Here is a 15,802-nt window from a genome sequence, read left to right as displayed (position 1 = left end):
GCGATCCAGGAGGTTTCTTCGCTTCGGCTGGGAGCCAGTCATTATCAGTTCAGGGTCCTCCCTTTGGTCTCACCTCAGCCCCAGGGTGTTTACCAAGGTGTTAGCGGTGGTAGCGGCCCACCTGAGGCTCCAGGGATTACAGGTCTTTCCGTACCTGGACGACTGGCTCCTGACTGCATCATCAAGGCATCTTCTGTGCTCAGCCAGGGATTACTTCCTTCAACTAGCACCAAGGCTGGGCATCACGATCAACTGGGAGAAATCTTTTCTGAATCCAACTCAAATTATAGATTTCATAGGAGGAAGACTAGACACCAGATCAATGCGAGCCTTCCTCACCCCAGACCGTATCGTCAGCCTGAGGTGTCATGTGACAGCAATCCTTCAACCTTCACCAACTGCAGCTTCGGTCCTGAGGGCCCTAGGTTCTATGGCGGCAGCTATCCCGCTTCTAATTCATGCCCGCTTGCATGCGGGTTCTTCAATGGACCCTTCAAGTTCAGTGGTCTCCTCTTTGTTCGTCTCTAAACGCTCCGATTGCGGTCAGCAGAGCGTGCAGGGACTCCCTTCTGTGGTGGCTTCTTTCTCCGGAGCCCCTAGCAGGAAGACCCTTTGCTGCATTTCCCGAGCCACAGTGACCACGGACGCTTCTTGCCTCGGGTGGGGGGGGGCATTCTGCGGGAAAGATTGTCCAAGGCACGTGGAATCCCACAGAGACGTCATTGCATATAAATGTCCTGGAAATGAGGGCGGTGCTCCTAGCGTTGCAAGCACTTCACCACGTTCTTCCTACAGGGACTATTGCGATTCAGATAGACAATATGTCCGTAGTCTGGTATATCAACAAGCAGGGAGGAACCAGGTCTTATCCCCTTTGTCGAGAGGCCATGAGAGTCTGGGAATGGGCAATTTCCACCAAACGCTTTCTGATAGCAACGCACATTCCGGGAAAGTCCAACATCCTTGCGGACAAGCTCAGTCGCACCATCCTTTCTCCACACGAGTGGTCCCTCAATCTTCAAGTAGCGAAGAAGATTTTTGCCGTTTGGGGGCAACCCTGTTGCGATCTTTTTGCTTCTCCCTCAAACGCCAAATGCGACAATTTCTTCGCTCTGCTTCCCCACCAGGGAGTTCGAGGATGCTCTGGTGCATGCTTGGCCTCCGGTCTCCTTTATGCCTACCCTCCACTTCCTCTGATGCAGAGGTTTCTGCAGAAAGCCAACAGTTTGGGGAGCAGAATGATTCTCATTGCCCCATTCTGGCCTCGACAACCTTGGTTCCCCTTCGTATGGTCTCACAAAATCAATCCACCATGGATTCTGGATCCAATTTCGGATCTCATCTCTCACCCTCTGGGAATGCCAGTTCCCAATCTGCGAACCCTGAAGTTGACAGCTTGGCTGCTCCAATTCCAACCTTAATTAGGACTCCCGGTATCTCTTCACCGGTCAAAGCCATTTTGGTGGCTGCTCATAAACCTTCCACCAGACAGGTTTATCGGAGTAAATGGAAGAGGTTCTCTATATGGGCAGGACAGAGAACTGTGGATCCTTTTTCAGCACCTATCTCTGCGGTGCTAGATTTTCTAACAGACCTCTTTCATCAAGGGGCCAGTTCTTCCACGATTAAGGTTCAATTGGCGGCTATCTCGCATTATCACATTGGACAGGACACAGCTCCCCTTATGACAGCGAAATTATGCAAATCCTTTCTCAAGGGAGTTTTTTTGTTAAGGCCTCCAGTCAAGGAGGTTGTACCGCCTTGGGACTTGTCTTTAGTCCTGCAGGCCCTTACTGCTCCTCCCTTCGAGCCTGCAGCTTCTGCTGATTTAAAATTCCTTTCCTGGAAGACTGTCTTTCTGGTAGCTATCACTTCAGCCAGAAGGGTGTCTGAGCTTCAGGCTCTTTGTGTCAAACCGCCTTATCTTTCTTTCTTCCCTGATAGGGTGTGCCTCAGGACCAATCCATCTTTTCTTCCGAAGGTCTCTTCTGAATCCAATATTAACCAGTCAATCAATTTGCCTGTCTTTTTCCCAAGTATTCAAACAAAGGGAATACAAATTGCACTCATTGGATGTTCATAGACAATTACGTTTTATATTAACAGGACAGCTGGCCACAGGAAATCAGATCAGCTGTTCGTCTCCTTTGCTAAATTTGCTCTGGGTAAAGCAGTGTCTAAAGTCACTCTATCTAAATGGATTGCTAACTGCATATTGCAGGCATATGACACTTCAGGCAGACCTGCTCCTCAGAGGGTTACGGCTCATTCTACTAGGGCAGTTTCTCGTCAGCCGCCTTTAAGTCCGTGTTTGTTGGATGATATCTGCGCGGCAGCTACTTGGGCCTCGCCTCATACTTTTATTTCTCATTACAAGGTGGATGTTGTTTCTAGAGGAAGAGCATCCTTTGGCTCAGCGGTGCTCCGGAACATCCTTCCATGACGGCCGCCCAAGATTCAGGTAGCTAGGGACTCTGTCCCACAGGTTGCAGACGAATGAAGTCTGCCTACTTCAGATATAGAAGTTATGTACTCACCATAACGTTCCATCTGAGTAGGTGACTTCATTCGGATGCAACCATCCCCCCCTCCATCCCCCTGACCTTTATAGAGCGAGTATTTATGCTGTTTTAGTATACTGTGGTCAGTATTTGAGGCAAACTCAATCTGAGGTCAGTCAGGGCTTGGCAAGGGGTTATGGGTAAGAGGGAGGAGCTAGGAGCTCGGAGCCTAAGCTTTTGAATTGCCGGCTCGGATCCGAGATCGGATCCGATACCCACAGGTTGCATCCGAATGAAGTCACCTACTCAGATGGAACGTTATGGTGAGTACATAACTTCTATTTCCTTAACCTACTGACAGCTCAGACCTTTTTATGTCACTGGTAGAGTCCTTGGTGTAACCTCTTTGTATCCTCAGCCAACTAGAAATGCAGGAAATGCTCCTTTGTTCCATTGCCAGTGATGCACTCTTAAGAAATGGCCCCATGGATTTAATTGTGCCTTTCCTCATTTCTTTTTATTCCAGAATTCCACAAAAATACCAAAATGAAGAAAGCAACATAATTCTGATAACTTCCTTCTGGCCATGAAAGTGTGATTTCCCTGTGCTGTGACATCTGCTGTTGGATAAGCCTTAGCTCCTGTAACCCTGCAATAGCCTTTTGTCCCACCGGTCCATACAGACTTACCTGTACCCTCAGTCACTGATGCTAACCATATAGGCTCCTCCATTTAAGTTGATAGCAAAGGGACCCCCCCCCCCATCTGTTCAAGGTAATCTAGAAACTATCTTCTGCCGCGCTACCTAGTACTGAAAAAAATATTGTGGCAGATGGGCTGCATCCTGAAGACTTAACTTATTTTCAGATGTTATGTGATCCTATCTCGCCTACATTCTGACTGATGGGTTCGGAGCCGATCCCTCGGCTCCGACTCGGCACGCTTATGCTATAGAGCGAGGCCTCTAATTGGCTGAGCTATCTTTATCCCAGGATGCACCACCACTAATCCCCCAGATCTCGTTTGCCGCTTACAGAGCTTGGACGTGGTCTCAACATTGGCTGGGCTAAGTACTATATTTATAGTCTTTTTTCCTGTCAGTATTTCACTCATTTAAACCCAAAAGCTGTTTTAACGGCTATTTTTTGTGTACGAGTGTGTTTCTTGTTGTTTCATTGAGTTTTGCATATTTTTTCCTGTCAGAGAAGGTTCCGTTTAAGTTAGAGGGGCCTTCCCCTGTACTAACTACTTTAGTGGTTGTGTGTGGGTCAAGTACCCGTTTGAGTTAGAGAGTCTTGACCCTCCTTGTTTCCCTTTTCTCTTTCTTATATTTCTTGTGTAAAAAAAAAAAAAAAAAAAAAGTTCTTTAGTTAATATTCTTCGGAGTTAGTGATTTTGTTCCTGTGTATACAAACTCTTAATCTACTGTTGTGGTCTATTTTTTGTACATTATGTCTAAAGAACATAAACCCTCCGGGTTTAAAAAGTGCACGAGGTGTGGATTCAAAATGTCCATAACGGACGACCACTCCTCGTGCGTCTATTGTCTTGGCGCCAAACATCTGCAGGAATCGTGCAGTGTATGCCATGCGTTTTCCTCCAGAGTCCTCCAGGAGAGGAAAAACAAATTAATCCTCAAAGGATTAATTAAGCCTTCTTTTGAGGAGGCTTTGTCTTCCTCTCCTTCTCCTTCTAAAAAGAGGAAAGCGCCGGCTCCGACCAGTCAGTCGGATCCGACGGCTAAGAAGACTAAGCAGACTTCTCCATCGGCTCCACGGACTGCGGAGCCGAGGTCGGAATGGTCTGCCTCGATGCCTCCAGCCTCGACCCCTCTGGTTTCGGAGCCGAGGTCTGGGGCATCGAGAGGCGGGTCACCCTCATCGGCTCCACTGATATTGGAGCCGATAAGGGTCATTGGCTCAGACACTTCCCCCTCGGAGCCGAAGTCCTTATCGACACCGAGGGAAATTTCTTTGAAGGTTTCCTCGGAGCCAATAATTGTTGAGTCCTTTCGAGCGGTCCCGAGCCCCGGAGCCGATGGAGAAATCGGTTCGGGCCCGATCGGTATCCTCGAGATCTTCCAGGATGTCTGATTCGGACATCGACAGGGTGCTCCTTCGACTCTTCCAGTCTCCGGTGTTCCAAAAGATGGTTTCGGCTCCAGCCCATTTGGCTTCGGAGCCGATGGTCCACTCCCTTACTGTACTTCCTCCTCCAACAGCTTCGGCACCGTTGGAGCAGGTGTTGGTGGAACCAGTGGAGGTGTTAGGGTTAGGCCCGACCCTTGCTCCGACTCCGGCTCTTGGGTCAGAGTTCAGTGCACGGACTTCTTCCTTCGGCCCTGGGGGGGAGGCTTCGGGATTGATACTTTCGGTCCCAAGTCTCCCTCTTGGTGCGTCGGCGGCGGGAGTACCGTCCACTGTCATGGCCACGGAGGGGGGACCTTCCCAGGATTCTGGTGGTCCCGCCTTCAGGGCTATGAGGAGTGCTCTAGCCAAATCTTCATTGGCTACCTCCACAGTTTCCCCAGCTCCTTCCCTACATTTGGAGACTGGGTCGTTGGCAGTCCCCCTGTCCGCAGAGAGCGGAGCCCCTGGGCCTCAGGTTACCCCCGCTGGGGTTTCTCCCCCTCCTGGAGGTCCTTCTGAAGCCTCTTCGGAAGAACCTCCCTGGAAGAAAACGTGCAAGAGGAAGCACGTTGACTCCCCTGACGAGTCTTTGACATCTGACACTGATCTCGATGATGCAGAGGGTCCCCAAGTCGTCCTCGGATGATGTCTCCTTTGCAGACATCCTGGAAGCCCTAAAACAACGAGGCGGCTGGCAGTCCAAACCTCCCTCTGCTGATGAGTCGGTGTTCCTGAAGGCCTTCGGGCTCAGCCCTCCGCCTCCTGGGTGTCTCCGCCCTCGACGAGCTCTTGGATTTGATCTGTCAAGGGCGGGAACACCCAGACTCTGTGGAACCGGTGCCCGCTCGTCCAAACAAATTTCTTTCGGCGCCTCCAGATAGAGAGTTCCTTACGAAAGGTGTGGCTGTGGATGCTATGGTGGTGGCATCTGCTACCCAGCAAGATGTAGCAGAGGCTTCTACGTCCGTCCATCCTCCTAATAAGGAGTCTAGGAGCATGGATCGGTACGGCAAGCGCACCCTTAGTTCAGCGGCCTTTACCCTGAGGTCTTTGAACTGCCTGACACACTTTACGAGATTCCAGAGGGATCTGATTAAGGAGCTATCCGATACCCTCTTAGGTAACCTGCCTGAGGGAGCTGGCCCAGACGGTTGGATCTCAGCTGGCTACAATGTCGTCCATTTCGAACTCGTCCATGAGGCTCATTTCGTATGCGGCCGAAGGGGCGAGTAGAGCGGCGGGTACAGGCATTGCTCTACGGAGACAAGCCTGGCTCCGCCTGTGTCATTTCGCGGAGGCCTTCAAGTCTTCATTCGCCGACGCCCCCTTTGATGGGTCCTCCCTGTTTGGGCCCAAGGTGAAAGACACACTTACCCGCTGTGAACAGGAGGGTAAGACTCTGACTGCCGCAGGGGCACGATTTTCCACTCCCTTTCAGCCTTATCCCAAGGCTAAAAGAGGAGGGAAGATGTGGTTCCGTAGATCGCAGAAGTCTTACCCCTCTCAGCAGGAAGGTTCCCCGTCCAGAGGCAGAGGTGGGGGAAATTCATCAGGAAGACGCCGTCCTAGAGGCGGCAGAGGCCCCCGCAACACTGGAGACCGCGAGTCCTTTCGTGGCTCTTCAGCTTTTCATAGTCCCTGAGGGATTGCCCGACTGTGCTGCTCCGGAGCCAGTCGGGGGTCGTTTTTCGAAGCACCTGAAGGCCTGGGAAGGGATCACTCAGGACCGATGGGTGCTTCGAATTATCGCCGGAGGTTACTCCATCCCATTCTGTTGTCCCCCCCTCAGTCCAAAAGAATCCCGGACCCGCCACCCAGTCAACGGGATACCGCAGCCTTAGAAATTTCAAAGCTGCTGCAAAAAGGAGCCATCCAATCGGTCCCCGCAGACCAGATCGGATTAGGGACTTACTCAAGATTCTTTTTGGTGCCAAAAGACCGGGGACTTGAGGCCCATTTTGGACCTAAGCAACCTAAACCGTTCAGTCAAGAAGTCCAAGTTCCGAATGGTCACTTTACAAACCATTCTCCCATTGTTGGAGAAAGGTGTTTGGATGTGCTCTATAGACCTCAAGGACGCGTATTACCATATCAAAATACATCAAACGTCCAGGAGACACTTGCGCTTCAGCCTAGGAGGCAGTCATTTTCAGTTCCGTGCGCTGCCCTTTGGTCTCACCACAGCCCCCCCCCAGGGTGTTCACCAAATGCTTGGCGGTAGTGACTGCTCACTTGAGGAGTCTAGGATTCCAGGTGTTTCCGTACCTAGACGACTGGCTTCTAACTGCCACCTCCAAGCATCTACTTCTACGGAGCCTGCAAGCCACAACATCACTGGGCAATTCCCTCGGAATCACCTTCAATTGGCCAAAGTCTGTGTTACGGCCATCTCAAAGAATAAGATTCATAGGGGCAGAGATAGATTCAAACCAGATGCGGGTCTATCTACCTGCAGACAGAATTCAGACCATACAAAATCAGGCTCGAGCCTTACTCCCCAGGTCCAAAGCCCCAGCCAGAATGGTCCTGCAGCTATTGGGATCGATGTCTGCCACAGTTCTGCTAGTTCCCTTGGCAAGGTTACACATGAGAATCCTCCAGTGGCTTCTTTCAACTCAGTGGTCCTTTCAGGAACTCCCTCTCAATCATCTAATATGGATCACAGAATCTTGCAGACGGGACCTTTGCTGGTGGCTAGTGTCCTCCAATTTGGATCAGGGACGACCCTTTGTTCTTCCTCCTCCGGCGGCCACTTTGACCACAGACGCCTCCCAGACGGGGTGGGGGGGGCATTCCCTGGGCAGGTCAGTCCAGGGCAAATGGCATCCGGAAGAGACCCCTCTCCACATCAACATCCTAGAAATGAGGGCAGTACTCCTGTCCCTTCAAGCCCTTCACTATTACCTCCCTCAGGGTGTAATTGCTGTTCACTCAGACAACATGTCAGTTGTCTGGTACCTGAACAAACAGGGAGGGACCAGATCCTATCCTCTTTGCAGAGAAGCGATGAGAGTCTGGGAATGGGCAGTCTCGACCAAACGCTTCCTAGTGGCTACTCACATACCGGGCAAATCCAATGTCATAGCCGACAGGTTGAGCAGAACCATCCTCTCTCCTCACGAATGGTCTCTGAATATGACTATTACAAGACAGATTTTCAGCGAATGGGGAGTTCCGTGCTGCGACCTCTTCGCGACTCCTCTGAATGCGAAGTGCAAAGAATTTTTCTCCCTCACCCCGGCCCCAGGGAAGAGCCCTATGGACGTGTTAGTCCATCCTTGGCCCACCGGCCTGCTTTATGCCTTCCCTCCAGTTCCTCTCCTACCCAGGGTAATTCAGAAGGCATCTCTCTTAGGGAGCAAGATGATCTTAATTGCTCCTTACTGGCCTCGTCAAGTCTGGTTTCCCTATCTTCGGAAACATGCTCTGGAATGTCCATGGTTCCTGGACCAGGTCCCAGACCTACTGATTCATCAGTCGGGACTACTACACCAGTCCCTACACACATTAAAATTGACGGCCTGGCTCCTCCTCTTCCAACCATAGTCAGGAGACATGCACTGGACCCAGATGTGGTGCACATATTGTCTTCAGCCCACAAGTCTGCTACGAAGAAACTGTATTCTAGCAAATGGAAAAGGTTTGCTATCTGGGCTCAACTCCGGGGCCTGGACCCCATTTCTACTCCCGTGGCAGAAGTACTCAAGTTCCTGACCTCTCTTTTCAACCAAGGCTCTTCTGTTTCTACCATCAAAGTACAATTGGCAGCGATTTCTAATTTTCATGAATCCATAGACCCACCCTTAATGAGCAACAGGTTGTGTAAGACCTTCTTGAAAGGTGCTGCTCTATTAAGACCTCCGATTTCTCATCCTGCACCTCCATGGGATCTCGATATAGTATTACGTGCCTTGACTTCTTTCCCCTTTGAACCGGCAGCTACCTGTGATGTAAAGTTTCTATCATGGAAGACGGCCTTTCTAGTGGCAATTACTTCAGCCAGAAGGGTTTCAGAACTTCAAGCTTTGTCAGTGAAACCCCCGTACTTGGTTTTTCATACAGACAGGGTATCCCTCAGACCAAATCTTTCTTTTGTTCCTAAAGTATGTTCTACTTTATGCTTGCAACAGTCATTAGAGCTCCCAGTTTTTTTCCCAAAATACTCCAATAAAGCAGAGTTTATTTTCCACACACTAGATGTCCACAGGCAGTTACGTTTTTATTTGGATAGGACCAAACAATCAAGGAGGACAGATCAGTTGTTTGTGTCCTTTGCAGAAAACAAATTGGGCAACGCGGTCACAAAGGTCACTATTGCCAAATGGATCAGGGACTGTATTACTCAAGCTTATATTTATTCTAACAAAGAGCTTTCCACCTCTGTCAAGGCTCATTCTACAAGGGCTATGGCTACTTCGGTAGCATTTCATTCTAAGCTTGCTATTGGTGACATTTGTGCTCTGGCTACATGGTCTTCCCTGCACACCTTCATTTCTCACTACAAATTAGATGTGGCATCTAGAGGACGAGCTTCATTTGGTTCCACAGTGCTCAGGAGTGTTTTCCAATGAGCCACCCGGGATTTAGGTGCTAGGGACGCTGTCCCATCAGTCAGAATGTAGGCGAGATAGGATCACATAACATCTTTTAGTTATGTACTCACCATAACTTCAGATGTTTGGGATCCATCTCCTACATTCCTAATAACCCACCCTCCTTCCCCCTTCCTTGGAGATCAGAGGATATCAGAAGGTCCGAATCCTGTTTCATCTTGAAACATCTAACAATGTTATATAAACAAGCTGTGCACGTGTGCATGAATGCGGACAAACAAGATCTGGGGGATTAGTGGTGGTGCATTCTGGGATAAAGATAGCTCAGCCAATTAGAGGCCTCGCTCTATAGCATAAGCGTGCCGAGTCGGAGCCGAGGGATCGGCTCCGAACCCATCAGTCAGAATGTAGGCGAGATGGATCCCAAACATCTGAAGTTATGGTGAGTACATAACTAAAAGTTTTGATCCTTGACTTTCTGGGATATCTTTCACATGTTTTATCTCAGAACATTTTTTCTCAGTTAAAGTTGATCTGGCAGCCACATCTCAGAAGCTGAAAGACACATAGAGGTAAGCCACATTTCAGAAGCTGAAAGACATATACAGGTAAGTGGATTTGATTTTTTTTTTTTTAGGGTTGATATAAAGGACACTCTCCCCCTCCACATCATAATAAATGCAGTAAGTGTCTTGCTGTAATCCCTAATACTTAAATTGCTATTTCCACATTTTTTTTCTGAACTACAGTTCTGGATGGTATCTGTGCTGCATGTGGTTGGTCTTTTAGCTTGCAGCACTTCACAAAAGTATTGAGAGATGTGATTTGTAGATCCAGTTCTCCCTTTGGTGACCTGTCTCATTAGAGTAGTCTCCCACAGAGAGGGTCACCAAGGTGTATTTGGTACTTTGTCTTGCTGTTGTAGAGGAATCACAGTGACTTTTAGACTCAAAAGTCATAGGTACTTACCGTAAAGATGGACCTGTGATTCCATCTGTAAAATAACACTTTGCCTTTCCCAGCCTCTGGTGTAGCAGGTTTGAATTCTATCACTCTTCCGATGCCTTTATGTGCCACTTATGAGAGGCTAGGTACCACTGACCATAGTGGGATGGGAAGGAGTGATTGTCAGTCTGGCCAAGTTTTAATTGCCAAGCAATCCTAATGTCTGTCTTGCCCTTTATGGAGAATTTACCTGCTCATCCATATCCAACATTGTAGTACGTATATAGTATTTGTTTATTTGGAGAAATTTGACAAAACTTATTTTTGATTAACTGTGTATAAATCACCTTGGTGAAACCATCTTTCTTAACTGAACTGTATGATAGGTTTATCCACAGAATTTCTTTTCAATGGAAGCAGCATCAGCCGTGCAGACTATATATATGAACTGGAAAAAATTGGAGTCATTGTGAAAGCTAGAAACTGCTTAGTTTTTCAGGTGAGTGTTACAATTTAATGTAGTTTGACAGGTTTTTAATCGAAAATTAAACCATACCTCTCAACTATCATTGATAATTGCCTCATATTTTTGCTCTGTTCCTTTTAACATTTTTGATTTTTCTGGTACATCACTAAGGATTGCAGTCGGTAAATATTGACAGACATTAGAGTTTCATATTAGAGTTGCATTGTCGCTTCACAGCAAGAGGATCCCGGATTTGATTCTCGGCTGGGGTACTTTCTGTGCAGAGTCTGCATGTCCTGCTTGTGTTCTCTTGGGTTTCATCCAGGTGCTCCAGTTTTCTCCCACGTTCCAAAGACATGCAATAGGTGGACTGGACACTTACAAATTGTCCATAGGTGTGTGTGCGTGCAGATGTGTGGTGTGGAAGAACTACCATGGCCGGGCTAGCCACGCAGCGTTGTAAACCTTGGCTTTTGATGGTTGTCACTGCTGAAGTGACACCCTGACCATATATGTAGGAATGGGGAAAAAGGGGTTGTGAATGGATGGATGGATGGACTTTCATATTACTTATTCAGAAAATGTGAGATCCAATGTTGTCAATCTTCATTCATACTTGACTGTTGGGTTCGGTTCCAATCCTCGAAACTGAGTCGGCTGTTATATCAAGCTTGTGCCAGCCAAAAACTCTCAAGCTAAAGCTACACATACTGCCTCTCTTCCCTTTGCCTCAGATTGCATTTGCCGCATAGAAAATCGGACGTGTCAGCAGTGCTCCCAGCTAAGTGCTAATTTTTTGATTATAGAAAAACTTTGTCAATCCTCTTTGACTAGTTTCCTTCTTTCTTACTTCCTAAAACTGTTGTTAGTGCACGTTTGTTGTTCATAACTGATATCAAATCATCCTTTTTTTAACTTTTAGGTAGTCTACTTACCATAGTTGGTGTAGGCTTCTCCTTCCCTCTACCTACAGGTAATTCTTGATTACATTGCTGGTATCCTTGATTCGCCCCCTCCTTTTTCTTACCCTTTTTGTGGGTAATTCTTAGCTACCAATGTTGGTAATTAGTTTTTTTTTTTTTTTTTTTTATCTTTACTTCTTATTTATTCCACTGTTTGTGTCTTGCATGTATGTGTGTATCTGTGCACATACCTTCTTTAGTGAAAATGGGAGAAAAGCAGAAGGGGGAAGCATAGCGTTCAAAAATTGTAGGGACTGCGGCAGAAAGATGCCTAATTCTGATGGGCATCTTTCATAGCTTTATTGCTTGGGCATCCCTCATCGTGAGTTACAACCCCCATGTGAACCCTGCAAGGGTTTTAGTGCTCGCACCCTTGCAGAGAGATGGAATAAACTCATTCTCAAGGGTTTGCTAAAATGCCAGTTCAGTGAAGCTTGAAACTTTATCTGAGGTGGAGACATCTAAATCTCCCAGGACAGAGCATAAGAAAAAAAGCCACGCTGTACCTTTGTCTTCCAAGGTACACGAGTCTGTCTTCTAAGTTTCAGGTTCTGACTCACTCATCGGAACCGAAACCAAAAGTTCCAAAGACCTTACAGACTCCTGCTCCGGCACCAAAACCTGCAAAATCTCCCATGGCGCCATGTATTATTGAGACTACCCAAACTCTATGATGCCGACCTTGTCTTCGATACTGACAACCTCCTCGGCACCAGCAGTGGTCTCCTCATATTTGTCTGTTCCGTGTTCTGCAGCCACGCAGGTATCTGTTCAGCAAACCACGGTGCTGAAAATTGAAGTACTAAACACTCCCAGGACTAGATACTCCCCATCTATAGACACCTTTTTGGGTCAGCAATTAAGCCCATTTGTAGAGAGACCAGAATTGCCTTCGGGGGATCTCCATCCGCTCTTTCATGAGTCTTTCAGAACTGGATGTAGTTAGATTGGTGGATCAGCTCTTGGCAGCTAGAGGACTTCCAGCTCTACCTTGCACCTACCTCCCTCCCGGAGGGCAGATTTACTCTCTAAGGACTCCCACTTATCTTCCTCCTTCAACCTCTCTGCAGATCTTTGAGCCCATAACTTTGATGTTCCCGGCGGCAACTACTTGGTGCTAATGGTGGATCCCAACCGACTCTGGTCTTTGGCTCCTTCGGAGCTGTCACACTCACGGGACTGTGATTTGGCTTCTGGCTCCAGGATCCCTAGATTGGCTCTGTTTTATTTTCCAACTGTGCTATCTACAGTTCCTGGTGCTTTGGAAGTCATGAGTCCACTCTCGGCTCCTACTTTGGGGGGGGGGGTCGTCAGAGCTGGGTGTGACCCCGGTTCCGAGGTTCTTTCTTGGTTCCAGGCTCCCATCCCTCTTCGGGCGGGCCTGCCTTCTAGATTATGGAGAAAGCCTTAGCCTTAGCTGGCCAACAGTTGGCACCATCTCCATCAGAGTGTCACATTTATATATCCTCTGGCTCACAGCTGTCACAGTCTGCTACCTCGGGACAGCAGGCACAAGAGCAGCAAAATAGACTGCTGCAGGGTCCCCTGTCTTTGGAGTCCTTCTTAGACCTTCCCCCTGAGGAGCGACCCCGTAAGAGATCATGCAAGAGGAAGCACCTGAATTCTCCTGAAGAATTTCTCACTGAGGATACAGATTTTGATGAAGGGGCAAGAGTCTCCATGATCACCCCCCTGAAGATGTCTCCTTTGGAGACATCCTAGAAATTCTGAAACAGAGGGGTGATTGGAAGTCCTCAAACCCATCCTCCGAGGAATCTGTCTTCTTGCAGGCTTTTTGTGCCTGGCCATCTACTTCTTGGGTCACCCCCACTGTGCAGATGAACTAATCAAACTCATCGTGCAGTGTGCGTGTAAGGCTCCTGACACCGTAGCGCCAATCTCCTGGAGACCTGACAAAATTATGTCACCCCCAGATGATCAGCCCCACTGGTCGAAAGGTCTATCAGTGGATACCATGGTGGCGGCGGCAGCAATGAAATAGGAACTTGCTGAAGAGAGTTCAACTGTCCATCTTCCAAACCGAGAGTCTCGGATGAGAGACAGATTTGGGAAGCAGGTCTTTGCTTCATCGACCTTCGCTATTCGATCTTTGAACTTCTTGGCACACTTCACCTGACCCCAAAGGGATCTTATAATTGATTTCTTAGAGACCTTAGCAGGAGCAGTGTCTGACGAGGTTCGGGATAAGGTTGCCTCCCAGCTTGCCACCCTAGAGTCAATTTCCAACTCGTTCATGCGGCTTATTGCACATACAGCCGAGGTGACATCGAGGGCAGCAGGTACAGGTGTTGCCATTAGGCGCCACGCCTGGCTGCGCTTGTGTGATTTTGCAAACCCCTTTAAGTCTTCCTTTGTCAATGCTCCAGTGGACGCTACTTTGTTGTTTGACGCAAGAGTCAGAGACACATTAGCCAGGTGTGAGAAGGATGGAAAGACCCTTTCTGCTGTGGGCATGCATTTTTCCACTCCTCAGCGACCCTACTCCAGGAATCGGAGGGATGGAAAAATGTGGTTCAGGAAGACCCAAGGACCTTTTTGGGAAGCACGGCGAGTATTCCCTGCAGGGTAGAGGAGAAATCTTCACGAAGAAGCCTCTCCTATGGCAGATGGGGCCCGCATAACCAGGGTGCCAGAGATTCCTTCTTTGGACAACCCTACCAGTGCTCCTGAGAGGTGGCTCAGTTGCTTACCTCTGGAAGCATTTGGGAGAAGATTTTCTCTGCACCACTCAGCCTGGCTCACAGTAACACTGGATTATTGGATGCAGGCGATAATTAGAAGAGCTTACCACATTCAGTTCATTCTTTGCTCCAAACTACAAAAGCAAATCCCCAACATTCCACCCAGTCAGCGGAATATAGCAGCACTAGAAATTCAAACACTGCTTTTAAGAGTCATCCTAACAGTCCCACCAAACCAGATAGGATCCTGATTTTACTCAAGATTCTTTTTAGTGCCAAAAAAGGCAGGAGGCCGGAGGCCGGAGGCCAGTCTTAGACCTCAGTATACTAAACAAGTTTGTATGACAAAGTTCTGGATGGTCATTGTTCAGTCGATCCTTCCTTTGCTGGAGAAAGACATTTGGATGTGCTCTGTAGATTTTCTTCAGGATGCTTAACACACAAAGATGGACAAATGTTCCAGAAGATTTCTCCACTTCCGGCTAGGAGCCAATCATTACCAATTTCGACCACTGCCCTTTGGTCTCACCACAGCCCCCAGAGTGTTTACCAAATGCATGGCAGTTATAGCAGTTCACTTAAGGCTACAGGGATTACGGATGTTTCCATATTTAGATGACTAGCTCCTCACAGTTTCCACCAGTCATCTACTGCTTTACGCCTTTGAGTACATTCTATGCTTTGCAGAGTCAGGCATTTCAATAAACAGAGAAAAATCACAACTAACTTCCATGGCAGGGACAATCATTTTAGTTCCCCTGGTGAGGTACCACATGAGGCTACTTCACTGGCTCCTGGAGTCACAGTGGTCACTGTTAACTCACCCAGTGTCTCATCCAGTCCTCATAACAAACCACTGCAGACAGGATTTATCTTGGTGGATGAAGCCAGAAGAGGACTTATGAAGTTGCCCCCTTCTGCCCCAAGCCGTAGTGACCATGTATGCTTTCCTGATTGGGGGGGGGGGCATTTTCAGGGAAGTACAGTCCAAGGTAGTTGGTCCCCTCAAGAGGCCAATCTGCATATCAATGTCCTAGAACGGAGGGCAGTGCTTTTAGCGTTGCAGGTGTTCCAGTCTGCCCTTCGTCAGGGACAATTGCAATCCAGTCTAGATCTTTCATCGATGGAGTCAAGATGGCTGTGACCTGCTCACCTCTCCCATAAACCACAAATGCAGCAGCTACTTTGCCCTAGTCCCAGAGAGATGCTGTTCTCCAGAATTGGCCCCCGGGATTTCTTTATGCCTTCCCACCAATCCCTCTAATCCCTTAATTTCTGAGAAAAGCCCAACGGTTGAGAAGCAAAGTGATTCTCTTTGCACCTTATTTGTCCTGTCAAGTCTGGTTCCTCTTTCTCTGGCTGCACCAAGTTCACTGCCCGTGTGCTCTGGATCAAACTCCACATCTGTTATCTCATAGTCAGAGCTTGATTCATCCCAACCTACAAAATCTCAAGTTAACAGCTTGGCTTCTCCACTTTCAGTAATAGCCATATATATATATATATATATGTGTGTGTGTGTGTGTGTGTGTGTGTGTGTGTGT

At 48.2% G+C, this 15,802-nt stretch overlaps 1 protein-coding gene across 1 annotated transcript in view; it reads left to right on the top strand.

Moving 5' to 3' along the window:
* Positions 1 to 15,802, top strand: part of SMC1B (structural maintenance of chromosomes 1B) — a 3,759,116-nt gene that overhangs the window by 473,503 nt on the left and 3,269,811 nt on the right. The window contains exon 3 of the mRNA XM_044087233.1: positions 10,515 to 10,627. Coding sequence (XP_043943168.1) covers positions 10,515 to 10,627 — 113 coding nt within the window. The remainder of the gene's footprint in view (positions 1 to 10,514; positions 10,628 to 15,802) is intronic.

This window comes from Protopterus annectens, chromosome 11.part0, assembly GCF_019279795.1.
Source record: "Protopterus annectens isolate FY-2018-M chromosome 11.part0, PAN1.0, whole genome shotgun sequence".
Lineage (NCBI taxonomy): Eukaryota > Metazoa > Chordata > Ceratodontiformes > Protopteridae > Protopterus > Protopterus annectens.
This window is presented reverse-complemented; position numbering and strand designations above follow the sequence as displayed.